Below are 15739 nucleotides of genomic sequence, written 5' to 3'. Positions count from 1 at the left end.
CAAAACTAATTTGCTTCGCCAATATTCTATAAACTAGGATACTTGGGCTTCACGCAATCCAGGACTAAGTTCCTACTATCACTTGCACTCCAGTTCTGAACTGGAACTTCTCAGGCCAAGTTCTAATGAAACTTGTTGTCTTCAACGCAGACCAAGTCAACGCTTCAACTTGATGTCTTCAAGTTCCTGTTAGAGAACTCTTCTTCTATCTTGTTTAACCTTTCCTTGGAATCCCTTCATGTCTTCTTAGATTAGGTTACTCTTCCACTTCCAAAGTCTACTTCACCTTTTCTAATTACAACACTTAGAAAAAACTTTATTAGTTGAAGTTTGCTTAGTTTGAGTTCATCATCATCAAAACCTTTAAGCTTCAACATGCACATTGTTCCATTTATTATGTATTGAATGTCAAGGCCTCGGCTTTAAAGAATCTCATCAAATATTAGAGATTGATCCAATACATTGATATCATTGTTAGAACCTGCAACACCAAAATAGGCATGCCGAATCCATAAATCTTTGGAAGCAACAGCTTCCAATATCATGGTAGGGACCCCTTGATCACCTCGAGTGTACATGCCTTGCCGTACAATTGGACATTTCTCCCATTGCTAGTGCATATAATCGATGTTTCCTAGCATACCAAGAAATCCACGGGCCTCTTTCACTCGGAGAAGACGCCGGACATCATCGACAGTGGGCCTACGTAAATATTGAGCTTCATAAATCTTGATCACCCCTTTACAGAAATTCTTCAAACATTGAAGGGTTGTATCTCCAGCAATACGCACGTAGTCATCTACAGCATCACCAGCCACTCCGTAAGCCAACATTCGAATGTCAACAATGCATTTTTGTAGGGGTGACAGTGAGTTCTACCGATGGCATCAATTTTTTGTTGAAAATATGGATATTTATTTTCAAGATCCTTCACAATGCGAATGAATAGCTCCTTTCTCATTCGAAACCTCCGGCAAAATTGTTGTTCATTATAAACCGGGTTATTTGAGAAATAATCATTCCATATACGCTCATGACCTTCCTCACGGTATCTCTCTGTGTATTCTCGCTTCTTTCTCGTTTTTCTAACATTTGAGGAAGAAGCTGCTTCTATGACATCGTTTAGGATATTATCTACTGAACTCATGGAAGTGTTTTCCTCCATATATGAATAACACAATTCATTGTATGATTCACCAAATGTGTTAGGGGGGTTGTAATCTGACATAGTGGTAATTGGTTAAGTGTTTGAAGAATGGAGAAAGAGTTGATTGTTTGGTGGGTGAAGTTGAGTACCAAAGTAACTACAATTTATAGACTTTACGGTACATACAATAATACAATGATACAATGAATGGTTCAAGAAAATTTTAGGTGACAATACATAATTGAAAAGTAAACTTTCTCTCCCTTCTCCTTTATTTCTTTTTCTTTTTTCTTTCTTTTCCCCTTCCCCGGTACTCACCGCCGCCGGCCACCACCACACCATCGGTGGGGTACCGGCCACTACCGGCAGCAGCGGCGGCGCCACCAGCAGCACGGCAGCAGCCGGCTGTGGTGCCGTGGGTGCTGTCCGGCCACCCTTTTGAAAAAAAAATTATTCATTTTTATTTTTCTTTTGTTAAATCCTAGATCTAATTATAAATTATGAGTTTTGTGATGGTTTTACGATGATTGATTTTAAGTATGATGCAAATTAATTTTCAGATTTTAATTTTAATTGAAAAGCCCCAATTTTGAAACCCTAGATTTGTAAATAATTGATTATTGAAGGAATATGATTTAGGTGGTTTAAACCTTTAATATGAGGGTTTTAAAGCATAATTACAGCAAGTTTTCATGAATTAATATTACTGGAAATTTTGTTAGTAAGCTAAAAATTAAGTTTCTTGAAGGAATTTTGATTACCCATTAATTGGGATTAAAGTAAGAGGTTTTAATTGATTTTCCAGCTTGTTTTAATTAAATTATGAGTGGTTTAATAAGAGTATATATTGCTGGAAATTTGTGTGGAGTAGATTTTTAATGTCATATTATGATTTTGGATTGTAGGAGACTTTCAAATGACTGATTTCTATTAGTCGTGGCGATTTTAAGATCGTATTCAAGGTACATTCGCGTACTTGGTATTTATTTGGTGATATAGGAACATGCTAGGCTTTGAATAATTGATTCCAAATAGTATTGTGATAGTTTTGGTTGGAATTTATTATTTGGTTGATGTTGGTGATTGAATTATGAAGCATGGATTATTTGTGATAGATTGTTGAATGAAAATAAATATTTTGACATGTTATATATGAACCACACTTTTATTATTGACATGATAGAGAGCATGTTTAATTAAACTAAATGTTTAATTTGGTTTAGAATATTAAAAAGGAATTTTATCATGGTTCATATAATTTTTATTGATGCTATAAGAATGAGAAAGGAGCTATGTAAGTGTCTATGTACATGAGGAATAAATTATATGTTGGTGCCTTTGTGCACTTAAGGTGTTTCTAACACCGAGGGATAGGAATTTTGGCGCATTACACGTTTAAGGTGTCTTTGACGCCAAGGTAGATTTAAAAAGGGTTCAACATTAAATTTTATGTGGTCAGTAATTATTCAACAATTAAATTGGAATGTTTAATTGTTTGGATAATTATAATGTTTGATTGTGTTATGGTTTGAGAATCATCACCAAGTATGTAAATAACGTAAAATGAAAGAGATTACGCACCAAAACTCTTGGAACATATATACCTTGAGTATGAACATTTGGGGGGAGTTATAGGATTTTATATTTAGCCATAACTTCTACTGGGAGTACAGGACGCTGTATTTTCCTTTTATTATTATGCGCAGGAATTCCGCCACTTACGAGTGGTTCTTTTATACTGGTATGGTTAGCTGCCGTGTTAGTACCCTTTTATTGGGGCAGGTTAGGGGGAAATCCGTTCGATGCGTAATCAATGCTAAATGAATCATTTTGAGAAGTCTTGTCGTATGTTGTGTGCTTGTAAACAGGTTGCGACGAGGTAAGTTGTGTGTTGATAGGTGAAAGCATGTTAGTGTGTTTAGTTACGCTTATGTAGTCAGCTTTGCTGATTGTGTGTTTGTTGGCCTTATCTTTACCTTGGCCCTATGATGACCCATTTTTAATGCAGAGTAGTGGAAACAAGTAGAGAGAAACTTTTAAGGGGATCAAGCATATTCATGATGGGCATGAGTGAAGAGCGAATCATGCTAGTTTCCATAAGTTTATGATATGTTTATTGCTTTAATTATTTTATTATATTATGTTTGTGATACTAACACAAAGGTTTTGAATTGGTTCGGTTTTGTTAAGGGCCTACAATGGTTCCAAGTTGTAGGTTGACTTTGTTTTACTTTCCTTTGACTTTACTTTCGTTGGTTGACTTTTGAAGTTGAGTCGTTTTGAATGTTTTTAAAGATGGTCTTCCGCTGTGTGTCTTTGATAGTTGCCTTAGCCGTTTTCACGGTGGCGGTAATGTCTTAGATTTTCCTATTTTGAGTTTTAAACAGGGCAAAACAGGTATTTTAAAAGAAAGGAATTTATAGGGTGTTACACTGGTGGTTGTGACGACGGTGATTATTGTTGGCTGGCCTCCATTTATTCAGGTGAGTATGTTTGTGACTTATGAGGGGAGAGAGAAATAGAGAGGGTCATTTAAGGTCACGTGTTAAGCACGTGACCGGGATCAGCGCCGGAGTAATGGGTCAACTCTTCTTTTCCGATACTAGGTGATAATTGGCAACATTTTTTTTGTAAATAGGTGGTTAATTACCCATTTTTTTTAAAAGGTGGTTTTTTGCAAAAAAAAAAGATTTAAAAGGTGGTTTTATGCAAAATTTCCTTAATTTTAAAAATATTTAGATAGTCATGAATACAAAGTGAAAATTAGACACAAGAGTCGATATGAAGAGTTGGTAGGTGGATATCGAGTTGGTCAAGGCATAATCAAAACCACCATCCCCACCAGGGGCAGAGGTACGGGAGGGGCTGGTGGAGGCCCGGCCTCCCTGGCCCATCATGTCAACCTAGTTATAGATAAATATAAATGTTAGCTCAAAATAATAGTAAAGTTGGGTTGTTTAGTTGGTTTGAGGAGGACATAATAATGTTTTCTTGTCATGGGATCAATTCTTCATCTATAGTTTTTTTTTTTTTTTTGGCTTTTTACCTTCTATCATTTTAAATGTATATATTTTGATTTTGATTTTTTTTTAAATATATACATATGAAAATAATGTGGTCTCTTCTACTTCTTCTTAAAGCCATTTCTTTCCTATTTTTCCAACTAACTTTTTATTATAATAACATTTTTTCATTAGTATTTTTTTCTTAAAAAACCTATATACATATGGGATGATCAAGTTTTGACAATGATATTTAAAAATTTCTAATAATTGCATTTTTTTTTCCTAATAGCTCTTAATTTATATAAGAATCGGCCCCTCGATTCCTAAATTCCTGGCTTCACCCCTGATCCCCACTACTCATGGCGAGTATGACTTTTAATATCCATACACGTCTATTATCCATCTAAATCATACCCATATGGGCCATATCCACTTCAACTGAGACATATATAGTGCGAAATCCGCAAAATTATACATATATAGTGCGAAATTCGCAAAATTATACCCACCTATCATCTTGATCATCGTAAGTACTCCAATATTAAAAAAAAAAAAAAAATAGAAAATACGTATTTCAATTATGCCACCGTGGCAAAAGGAGTAAAAAACGTGGCATTTACAATTAGACAATACAATTTCCTTTCCAAATTTATTTCTTCTAATCTTCTCTCTCCTCCACCTTTGAACTTTCCCTCAATTCTCCTCCATTTTTATTAATCAATCAACACCCAAAAATCATCCTTCTTCATCATCTTCCTCAACCTCTGCAACACCAGATCTACCAATTTCCTCTACTCAATTCCTCCATTAACGCGCAGAACAAGCTTCAATGTCGACCGACAGCGAAGATCTCGACGAAGATGAGCTCCTTCAGATGGCATTGAAGGAACAAGCTGAACGAGACTCCAATTACCAGAAACCCCCATCAAAATCGTCCAAACCTGTTGCGAATTACGTCCAACCGCCGTCGAATAAAGGGTCGTTGTCGGCGAGTAAAAACCCTAACCCTAGACAAAGGAATTATACCAAGTCTATGGATGAAGATGATGATTCTGAGGTTGAGATGTTGAGTATTTCTTCGGGTGATGAGGAGTCGTCGAAGGCGTCTACTTATGGCGGCGGAGGTGGTGGTGGTGGTGGGAAGGGGAGGAGTAGAGCTAAAGCTTCTAAGGATGACGCCGATTCGCAGTGGGCTGGTGGTGAGCCTGATAGCTGGAAGCGTGTGGATGAGTCTGAGGTAGGTTTTTCAGCTTTGATTTGATGCTGCATTTGCTAATTTTGGGTTTAATTGTGTTTTTTTAGCTGTTTTATGATTTGGGAATTTTTGGGTTCTTTTCGTTTTGTTGATTTGTGTTGAGTGTTAATGTGATTGCCACGATGTGTGATCTTGCTGTTATGCCAAGTTATGGAATTTTCTGAAACTCTGATAGTGTAACTGAGTAGTGATTGGAATTCGGAATGGGACATAATATCGAATGTGATCAACAACTCGGGTTATGCTTAATGAAGTGTGAATAATGGAACTTTTGTTGATTTTAGCAATATTGAAATCCTTATAACACTCTTTGATTGGCTATATTTCAAGGAAAGCAAATTGTTCTTTTGAAATATTAATGTTGATAAGAAATTTTGTTTAGAACATGACAAGGAAGTTAGCGAAACGTTTTTTTGTCTTATTTAGGGATGTCAAAAACGAAGAACTGGATGACATTAGTAGAAATTCAGGGTTGCTAACTTAGGTTGCAAGTCAGAACACTCTAGCACCCTCCCTCCTAAAATGAAATTTTTAATGATTGGCAGCAAGCGGATTCTGTATGTCTTATCTCCTTTGAAACTTATGTTACTTTATGAAGATTCTTATTAACCATACTATGTATATGTCAGAGTTTATCCACTTATCTCCATAATTTTATCAGAGTTTATCACAATCCAATAAGGTCATGTTTCTTCCCTGGTGACAATATACCCAAAAAATTAGATAAATAGCGGAAGGCACATTGAAATATGGCGTGAATTTACGAAGCTAAATTGCTCCCTCTAAAATTAAGGGGGTTATCTGCAGAGTTGCCAGAATTAGGAAAATTTGCTACTTCCTCTCTATGTTGCCAGTGAGATATGATTGACATACTAAGGTACCTTGCTGTATGCTCACTAAACCTCAAGGTATACCATTGAAACCTTCAAGGACGGAATGTGGTCTTATATGTTTGCCTTTATGAACATTTTTCTATTTTACTAGGGAATTTGTCTTTTTCTCCACAACACTTGTATAGTAATATATGAAATGCAGTTGAGTGGCGTGCAGCGTTGTTGGCTCTTAGCCTCAAATTCTGACATATTGTAATCATGGTGTTTGGCTATTAGCTTGTGGTGAGTTTGCTTAAAATCTGATTAATTGCATCATATATTAAACTGCTGAAGAATATTTATAATGGGGATTGATAATTTGATTTATATTACTGTTGTTTTTTGTCTCTTGTGCTTATTATGTGACCAATTTCCTCTATCAATGTTAATTGGACTCGGTAGATAGCTTTTCATACTCGTGCTGACATGCACGACCCTAACTTTAGTACAAATCTAGGTTAGTTCTGTCAAATTGGAGTCAGACGTAACAAGTAAGTCAATAAGTCATTAAGTGAGGAGAGAGAAATGCACTCGGACACAACTACTTTTGTAAGCTAGACAGTGAGGAGAAGGAAATGCACTTGGACACCATTGCTTGTGTAAGCCAGAAACCAAGGATTTGGCATGAATGCATGATGCACTTGAATGCAAGCCAAAAATTGAGAGAGAAAAACTGTTGGATACGGGTGCTTGTGTAAGCCACATATAAGCCATAAATCGAGGAGAGAGAAACGCAGTTGTTCACTATTGCATGTATAGGCCGTGAGAGAGAGAGAGAGAGAGAGAGAGAGAGAGAGAGAGAGAGAGAGCTCCACCCACCCCCTTTCAGCATATGAGTATATGACAAATTTACTACTATAATAATATTGTTTTCTCATCACTCCTTTTCTCTATCCTCTATCCCGGGGTGACATTGTTTTCTTTCTTTCTCTGGTGTGTCTTTTGTAATCGGCTAGGGTTCATGTTAGTGTTGGGCTTTAGAACCTGACTTATTATATAGACTCGGATATGGTTATCGAGTATCATTGTCAATACTTGAACACAAGTGTAGTTAATATAAGCCTTAATTTCTCTCAACTGTCTCCACCAAATTTCTTTTCACGGGAATGCATTCGCACACCTATATTATTCTTCTTTTGGCTTGAATTTGCCATGTGTCTTAAGATTTGGACAGTTCCAAAATATTACTTGTCTAGTGTCTACTTTGGGAGACCTGGTGGATCAATATATCATAAAAAATAACTGTTGAGGTGTTTGTTATTTAACCCAAGTTAGATTAAGATTCTTGTTTCCTATATCCCGTCTGTGGATTCATAATTAACTGTTCTGCATTATTCCAATCTTCATTGTTGCACTCAATTGTGGTTCTACTTGACATTATATTGGCCTCTATTATTAAGAGTTATTGTGCTCATCCTTAATTTTTGTGATTTCACTTGTGCTCATAATCCTGGCAAGCATCTTCATTTGACACTTTCATTTTATCTTCTTAGCTCATCATCTCTCTCACTTTTTTCTCTTGCCTCTTATGTGCATCCTTGTGTGAGTTGTGTATCACTTTCTTCAAACATTATTATTGTCATTGGATTCCGAACAAGATGTGGCTACGTGGACTAGGGAGCATGTGAATCTCTTCTTTAAACTGCATCCAAACTCTGATCAAATTCAATTCATGCTCTCTCTCTTTCTCTCTTTTTTTTTTTTTTTTTTTTTTTTTTTTTTTTCTCCTCTGAAGAGGACTACAATATTAATTCTAACAACAACAAAAAAGAAAAGCGCAATGTTTATATTTCCTATCATATTAAAAATATGAAGTATACATTATTGACAAAGAAAATTATGTTTTGGTGGTGTTCTTCTATTTTTAAAATCTCTAGGCAAATGGTTAAAAGAGGTAATAGAAATAAGACAAGGCATGAAGTATATGTCCATTGGGGGGGGGGGGGGGGGGGAGGGGGTAGAGAAGCTATGTACATTTGAAACCTAGGTCAAACCTTTTCTTATTCTAAAAATGATACTTTGCCTCTGCAATGTGTTAATTTTCTATTCTGTTATTCTGTCTTGGTACATTTGGGCTGTGTGCTTGTGACTCAGATGAGTCAGATCTATTCTTTAGGTTGATGAAGCATGCTGTTTTTGTATATGATTGTTGTCTTGTTATGTTTCCTGACAATTATTCTAGCAGTTGGTAGTGTATTATGTTCTGTTAAAGACTTTGGACAGTCATCATGAAAATAATGATATTTGTTTGTCAGCTTGCTCGTAGAGTTCGAGAGATGCGTGAGGCTAGAGCAGTACCAGTACCAGTGGTTCCGAAAGTTGAGCATAAGCCTTCAGCATTGGGCAAAAAGGGCCTGGCAAATTTACAGTCGTTTCCACGAGGCATGGAGTGTATTGATCCTCTAGGATTAGGGTAATCTTTCTTGACTGTCATGTTCAGAATCTTTTCACGTTTTCTTACACTTAGTAATTGCTTATGCTCTTTTGGTGATGCTGATTGTTGTTGCTTATCTAACACCCCCACCCCCACTGCTTTGACTAGCATGCTTTCCAATGAACAATTTTGACCACTAATATTTTTAATTTTCTATAAATAAAAAAAATAGAAAAAGTTGTTATTATAGAAGTGTTCAATTGAACTAATTCGATAACATACCTTTTTATGGATTTGCTTTCAATAAATTAGTATAAATAAATTGGTCAAAGTTAATAACTGAATAGTGCAAAACTAAAAGTGTTGGAATTACATATCACCTAGATAAGTGCATACCACCCCCCCCCCCCACCCTAGGGGTGGATACAGGATGGGTTCATTGAACCCACTGATTTTTTGAAAAAAGTTTAAAACTAATAATTGGTGTTATTTGTTTAACATTTGCAAGCGCAACTCAAACTATTGGATTGTAGGAGATCAAAGGTTCTAGTCCAGTATTCCACAAAGCCTCACTTTTATTTTTTTTGGAACATTTAGTCAATTCCATTGGGGCTACTGGAGTACTGGGCCTACCCTCAAACTTTCTCTCTCTTCATCCCCATTTTCCCCCAAATTCCTAAACCCTTCCATCAACCCAGTACATAAGTTAACTTTTTAAAAATTGATAATTGTGAATTGCTAATTTGATAAGTACAGTATATAATTGGGTGATTGATTGTGGAGTTATAATTTTACTTGTTGGATTATTGTAACTAATAATTGATATATACTTCTAATTTACATACTATGTAGTTCTTTTTTTTTTTTTTTTTTTTTTTTGGGTGTAATATTGAGTTTTTAGAGTTTGAACTTAAAATGTTAGATTGTTTAGAGATTTTCGTTTGATACTTGATTGATTTTGTTGTATTATTGATGTACTATATTAAAAACTAGACTGCTAGAATTCAGTCCTTGCTTATGGATAAATTAATAATCATATGAATTTTCCTTGATGTTAATTTTGACTCTGGATTTTTTTGTTTTCACCATGAGTTCAGAGTTTTTCATGAAACTAACATGTCGGGAAACCTGCTTGAATAATACTTTAGTTACTTGTCTTGAGAGAGACTTATTTCCTAGAGTTAGTGATGATGATGTGTTTTTACATGCTAACAAAGTATGAAACCTCGAAAAACGTTTTTATGTTTTCCTTCATTTTTCTAAGTGTAATCCATTTGTACGATGAAATTTAAAGTTATATATTGAATCTTAATTAATATATTTTTCACTCATTTTTTTAACAACTCCGAACCCACTCTTTGGAATGTCTGGATACGCCACTGCCCCCCCCCCCCCCCCCCCCCCAACCCCAAATGGGAAGTTCGAAGTTAGATAAAAAGATCTAGGTAAAAAAAGAAAGAGTGTAAGTCACTTGTGGGGTTTTTGCGAGTTCATTGTCATTGTGTTTGTCTTTTATAACCAATTATCACCAGCAACAATTCTTATTGAATTTGTTATCGGTTGTTTGAAATGTCAAGTTCTGCTACCACATAACAGAAACTGTCTAGAACTGCATTATATGAGACCCATGTTACATTCTCTTAGGCTATAATTTTCTATAATCTCTTCCTTCCCCCTTCCTCTTCTACAGCAGCCCTCCACTCCACAATTCTTCCTCTGGTGACCTCCCTCACAACCCTCTATACTAACCCGAGTTTTTTTCATTTTTGCAGGATAATAGACAACAGAACATTGAAGCTTATAACAGATACTTCGGACAGCTCTCCTTCGAGAGAAAGAGATAATATTAATAATGATCTTCGTGGTATCTATCTTATTTCGACTTGTTGTTTGAGGAGGCATTTATAGTTTATTGAATTAATTCAGCATACTTCCAAGTGACATTTGGATTCATGCGATATCCTTGATTGTTAATAATTTCCAAAATTCTTTAATAAGGTCTAGTTAACCAATGATAACCTGCACTGAGTTATCTTCCTTTTTGTACTCCTAGCCTCCTAGGGGCTTTCTATATATGTGTTTTTTTTTTTAAAAAAAATGTTCTTTTATAGGCTGTTTACATGGGAATAACATTTAAGGTGTCCTCACGATTATTGGATTTTTTGCAGAAAAGCTGGCGTATTTTTCAGAGAAATTTGATGCGAAGTTATTCCTTTCTCGGATTCACCAAGATACAAGTGCAGCTGATCTGGAGGCTGGTGCTCACGCTATTAAAACAGACCTTAAAGGCCGCACTCAGCAGAGAAAAAATTTGGTGAAGGAAAATTTTGATTGTTTTGTCTCATGCAAGACAACCATTGATGGTATGTTAGTGCAGGATTCTGATTGTTTTATCTATTATTGCTGCCCAATTTGATTCATAAGTAGTATTAGCTTTGCAATTGCCTAATTATCAGCGGAAATTTTTGAGTAGATATTGAATCAAAGCTGAAACGAATTGAAGAAGACCCAGAGGGTGCTGGGACTATGCACCTATATAACATCATTCAAGGAGTGAGTTCACAAGCTACCTGTGCTTTTGAGCCCCTGTTTGAGAGGCAGGTTAGTATGAGGAATGTTGTTAGTTTGAAATGTTCTCATTCACATCGTGAGCCACTGAGCCATATTGATCTTTATGTGCATTTATGCATGTCAGGCTCAAGCAGAGAAGATCAGGTCTGTTCAAGGAATGCTCCAGAGGTTTCGCACACTCTTCAACTTGCCTAGTACAATTCGTGCTAGTATCAGCAATGGTGAACATGATTTGGCGGTTAGGGAGTATAAGAAGGCAAAGTCAATTGCGCTGCCATCTCATGTATGTTAACAGTTGCGTTTTTTCTACTTTGTGATTTTTGGATCCTGTTGACTCTGCTGTCTAAAAAAATAAGCTTATCTTGTGACATGGTTTTTGTTGATTATTAATTTTATAATAATTTTTTTTTTATTTTTTATTATTATTTTTTTTTTTAAGTTTAGTGCATAGTGTCTAATTGTTGAAAAATGTACCGGAAATTTTCTCTATGTATGGTTTCTCTCTATGTTACTCGGACTCTTTCATTTACATCACGTGTCCGTGTCGACACGACACGTGTCGGACACCGACACCGACACTTGGGACACTTCATTTTTAACTAAAAACACAACTTTTTTCAAGAAAATGGGCGAGTCCGATGCTTGGACACCCGTGTCTAATTTGACACTTTATCCGAGTCCAAGTAACATTGGTTTCTCTTTAGTGGGCATCTTTTTTTATCTAGTTATGATGTGTGCCTCTTGCTGCTAGTTTCTTTTTGATCTCAGAACAAAGAAAAAAAAAGATAGATAGTGTGTAAAATGTGAGAAGTGGTTTTATTATTTGTTTTATCTATGTATGTGTGTGTAAATACTGCCAAATATATGGAATTTGACAATATATTATTTGTTCAGGAACATACTGATGTTTATTTTTACAATCAAGCCACAAAAATTCATATGAAAACGGACCTTTTTATTTATGCTTACTTATTGCCAAATATATGGAATATTGTATATTAATTAAAGTTACGGACTTAGCTATCTAGATTCTAGAAAATACAAATTAGGACATCAAATAAAATCCCACTTGATAATAATAATTTTATGTAAATTAGCATACGAAAACTTTTCAGTCAAACCTGGAGATAGATCAAACCAAACCAAACTAGACAAGGATATAGTAGACAATAATAAAGCTAGTATAATTTAGGGAAATTATCATTGTTACACCCCAAGTTTTGGCTTTTATCAACGATACACCTGCTTAAGTTTTAATTATCAGCAGTACACATATACTTTCATCTAATTAACTACAGTAAGCATTTCGTTAATTAAACATTAGTAATAGGTTAATGACTTGTAATTTTGACCAATCCCCTTCTTAATTTCCCTCCTATATTTAAAGTAACCCACCCATGAACCATGTCATTATATATATATATACAAAGCCACCCTCCTTTATTTCATAGTTTGATGTGGAAGAGATATAATGGTCGCTTGTATTGATATATTGAGGGTAAAGCATAATAGAGTTAATTAAAAAAAAAAAAAAGCCAAAGAAGCTGCATAAATCAGAGAAAATGAGGGGGCTTCATTTATATTATGATGACAAAGGTGTGTGGATTACTTTGAATATAGGAGGGAAATTAAGGAGGGAAAAAAAAGGAGAGAGTTAAAATTGGTTAAAATTGAAAGTAATTAACCTATTACTAACGTTTAATTAACATAATGTTTACTGTAATTAATTAGTTGAAAGTATAGGTGTACTGCTGATAATTAAAACTTTAGCAGGTGTATCATTGATAAAAGCCCAATGGTGTACCAATTATAATTTCCCTATAATTTATAACTAAAAACCTTATATTAGGTTAAAAAAACATTACCTTATACTCTTCCTATCAATTGTTATTATGGCTATAGACACCTTTGCTCTTTAAAATTGAGATTCATTTGCAACATTTTGTCTCTTTGTAGATATATTAAATAATCACAAATTTTTTTAAAAAAAATTCCTTTCATTGGAGCGGGGGGAGGGGGTGGAAATCCTCTATGCTAGACTGTGACATTCTTACATTTTTGGAAGCATCATCTTGTAGGTTTTATGATGCACTTTGCCAGCCAGCATGGCGTGAATTTTATTTATTTTCTTAAATAAATTCTTTATTATTGCAGTTAAAGAATTTTGGAAGGTTTTCATCCTATTAATCTCTTTGTTCTTTTATACTTGCACCATTTGGACTTTTAATCTTTTATACAATGCACGCACTTTCCTTTGTCCACATATTGTGATTTAATTGAGGAATAATGTAGTCATATGGGATCTTGATAGATTCGTCTCATTATAATTTTTCAGCTCATTAAAGTAAGAGGTTTTAATTGATTTTCCAGCTTGTTTTAATTAAATTATGAGTGGTTTAATAAGAGTATATATTGCTGGAAATTTGTGTGGAGTAGATTTTTAATGTCATATTATGATTTTGGATTGTAGGAGACTTTCAAATGACTGATTTCTATTAGTCGTGGCGATTTTAAGATCGTATTCAAGGTACATTCGCGTACTTGGTATTTATTTGGTGATATAGGAACATGCTAGGCTTTGAATAATTGATTCCAAATAGTATTGTGATAGTTTTGGTTGGAATTTATTATTTGGTTGATGTTGGTGATTGAATTATGAAGCATGGATTATTTGTGATAGATTGTTGAATGAAAATAAATATTTTGACATGTTATATATGAACCACACTTTTATTATTGACATGATAGAGAGCATGTTTAATTAAACTAAATGTTTAATTTGGTTTAGAATATTAAAAAGGAATTTTATCATGGTTCATATAATTTTTATTGATGCTATAAGAATGAGAAAGGAGCTATGTAAGTGTCTATGTACATGAGGAATAAATTATATGTTGGTGCCTTTGTGTACTTAAGGTGTTTCTAACACCGAGGGATAGGAATTTTGGCGCATTACACGTTTAAGGTGTCTTTGACGCCAAGGTAGATTTAAAAAGGGTTCAACATTAAATTTTATGTGGTCAGTAATTATTCAACAATTAAATTGGAATGTTTAATTGTTTGGATAATTATAATGTTTGATTGTGTTATGGTTTGAGAATCATCACCAAGTATGTAAATAACGTAAAATGAAAGAGATTACGCACCAAAACTCTTGGAACATATATACCTTGAGTATGAACATTTGGGGGGAGTTATAGGATTTTATATTTAGCCATAACTTCTACTGGGAGTACAGGACGCTGTATTTTCCTTTTATTATTATGCGCAGGAATTCCGCCACTTACGAGTGGTTCTTTTATACTGGTATGGTTAGCTGCCGTGTTAGTACCCTTTTATTGGGGCAGGTTAGGGGGAAATCCGTTCGATGCGTAATCAATGCTAAATGAATCATTTTGAGAAGTCTTGTCGTATGTTGTGTGCTTGTAAACAGGTTGCGACGAGGTAAGTTGTGTGTTGATAGGTGAAAGCATGTTAGTGTGTTTAGTTACGCTTATGTAGTCAGCTTTGCTGATTGTGTGTTTGTTGGCCTTATCTTTACCTTGGCCCTATGATGACCCATTTTTAATGCAGAGTAGTGGAAACAAGTAGAGAGAAACTTTTAAGGGGATCAAGCATATTCATGATGGGCATGAGTGAAGAGCGAATCATGCTAGTTTCCATAAGTTTATGATATGTTTATTGCTTTAATTATTTTATTATATTATGTTTGTGATACTAACACAAAGGTTTTGAATTGGTTCGGTTTTGTTAAGGGCCTACAATGGTTCCAAGTTGTAGGTTGACTTTGTTTTACTTTCCTTTGACTTTACTTTCGTTGGTTGACTTTTGAAGTTGAGTCGTTTTGAATGTTTTTAAAGATGGTCTTCCGCTGTGTGTCTTTGATAGTTGCCTTAGCCGTTTTCACGGTGGCGGTAATGTCTTAGATTTTCCTATTTTGAGTTTTAAACAGGGCAAAACAGGTATTTTAAAAGAAAGGAATTTATAGGGTGTTACACTGGTGGTTGTGACGACGGTGATTATTGTTGGCTGGCCTCCATTTATTCAGGTGAGTATGTTTGTGACTTATGAGGGGAGAGAGAAATAGAGAGGGTCATTTAAGGTCACGTGTTAAGCACGTGACCGGGATCAGCGCCGGAGTAATGGGTCAACTCTTCTTTTCCGATACTAGGTGATAATTGGCAACATTTTTTTTGTAAATAGGTGGTTAATTACCCATTTTTTTTAAAAGGTGGTTTTTTGCAAAAAAAAAAGATTTAAAAGGTGGTTTTATGCAAAATTTCCTTAATTTTAAAAATATTTAGATAGTCATGAATACAAAGTGAAAATTAGACACAAGAGTCGATATGAAGAGTTGGTAGGTGGATATCGAGTTGGTCAAGGCATAATCAAAACCACCATCCCCACCAGGGGCAGAGGTACGGGAGGGGCTGGTGGAGGCCCGGCCTCCCTGGCCCATCATGTCAACCTAGTTATAGATAAATATAAATGTTAGCTCAAAATAATAGTAAAGTT

The 15739-nt window shown here is 35.0% G+C and overlaps 2 protein-coding genes and 1 long non-coding RNA gene across 4 annotated transcripts; 2 read left to right on the top strand and 1 right to left on the bottom strand.

Annotated features, from left to right (window-relative positions):
* Nucleotides 1-422: 422 nt before the first annotated feature.
* LOC145584167 (uncharacterized) lies at nt 423-1165 on the bottom strand. Its single transcript, XM_081641080.1, has 3 exons — nt 880-1165; nt 644-799; nt 423-580 (listed from the first exon to the last, which is right to left on the bottom strand). Exons 1-3 carry the CDS (start codon nt 1163-1165, stop codon nt 423-425), a joined length of 600 nt encoding a protein of 199 aa, XP_081497206.1.
* An 887-nt stretch (nt 1166-2052) lies between these two features.
* On the top strand, nt 2053-3441 carry LOC145586427 (uncharacterized). Its single transcript, XR_014100942.1, has 2 exons — nt 2053-2109; nt 3156-3441. It is a non-coding gene; the product is annotated as an uncharacterized LOC145586427 (long non-coding RNA).
* A 1312-nt stretch (nt 3442-4753) lies between these two features.
* On the top strand, nt 4754-15083 carry LOC145586425 (exocyst complex component SEC5A-like). Of its 2 annotated transcripts, none has more exons than XM_081643266.1 (8): nt 4754-5389; nt 8535-8692; nt 10426-10517; nt 10822-11016; nt 11127-11254; nt 11349-11507; nt 13695-13751; nt 14803-15083. In XM_081643266.1, the coding sequence occupies exons 1-7, from the start codon at nt 4982-4984 to the stop codon at nt 13707-13709; spliced, it is 1155 nt and encodes a 384-aa protein (XP_081499392.1). In that variant the 5' UTR covers nt 4754-4981; the 3' UTR covers nt 13710-13751; nt 14803-15083. The 2 variants fall into 2 exon arrangements, with proteins under 2 accessions (XP_081499392.1, XP_081499391.1); XM_081643265.1 differs by having other exon boundaries at nt 4757-5389; nt 14798-15083.
* The last annotated feature ends 656 nt before the right edge of the window (nt 15084-15739 follow it).

This window comes from Chenopodium album, chromosome 16 (genome assembly GCF_948465745.1).
Source record: "Chenopodium album chromosome 16, dcCheAlbu1.1, whole genome shotgun sequence".
Lineage (NCBI taxonomy): Eukaryota > Viridiplantae > Streptophyta > Magnoliopsida > Caryophyllales > Amaranthaceae > Chenopodium > Chenopodium album.
Note: the sequence above shows the minus strand (reverse complement) of the source record. Positions and strands in the feature narration are given on the sequence as shown.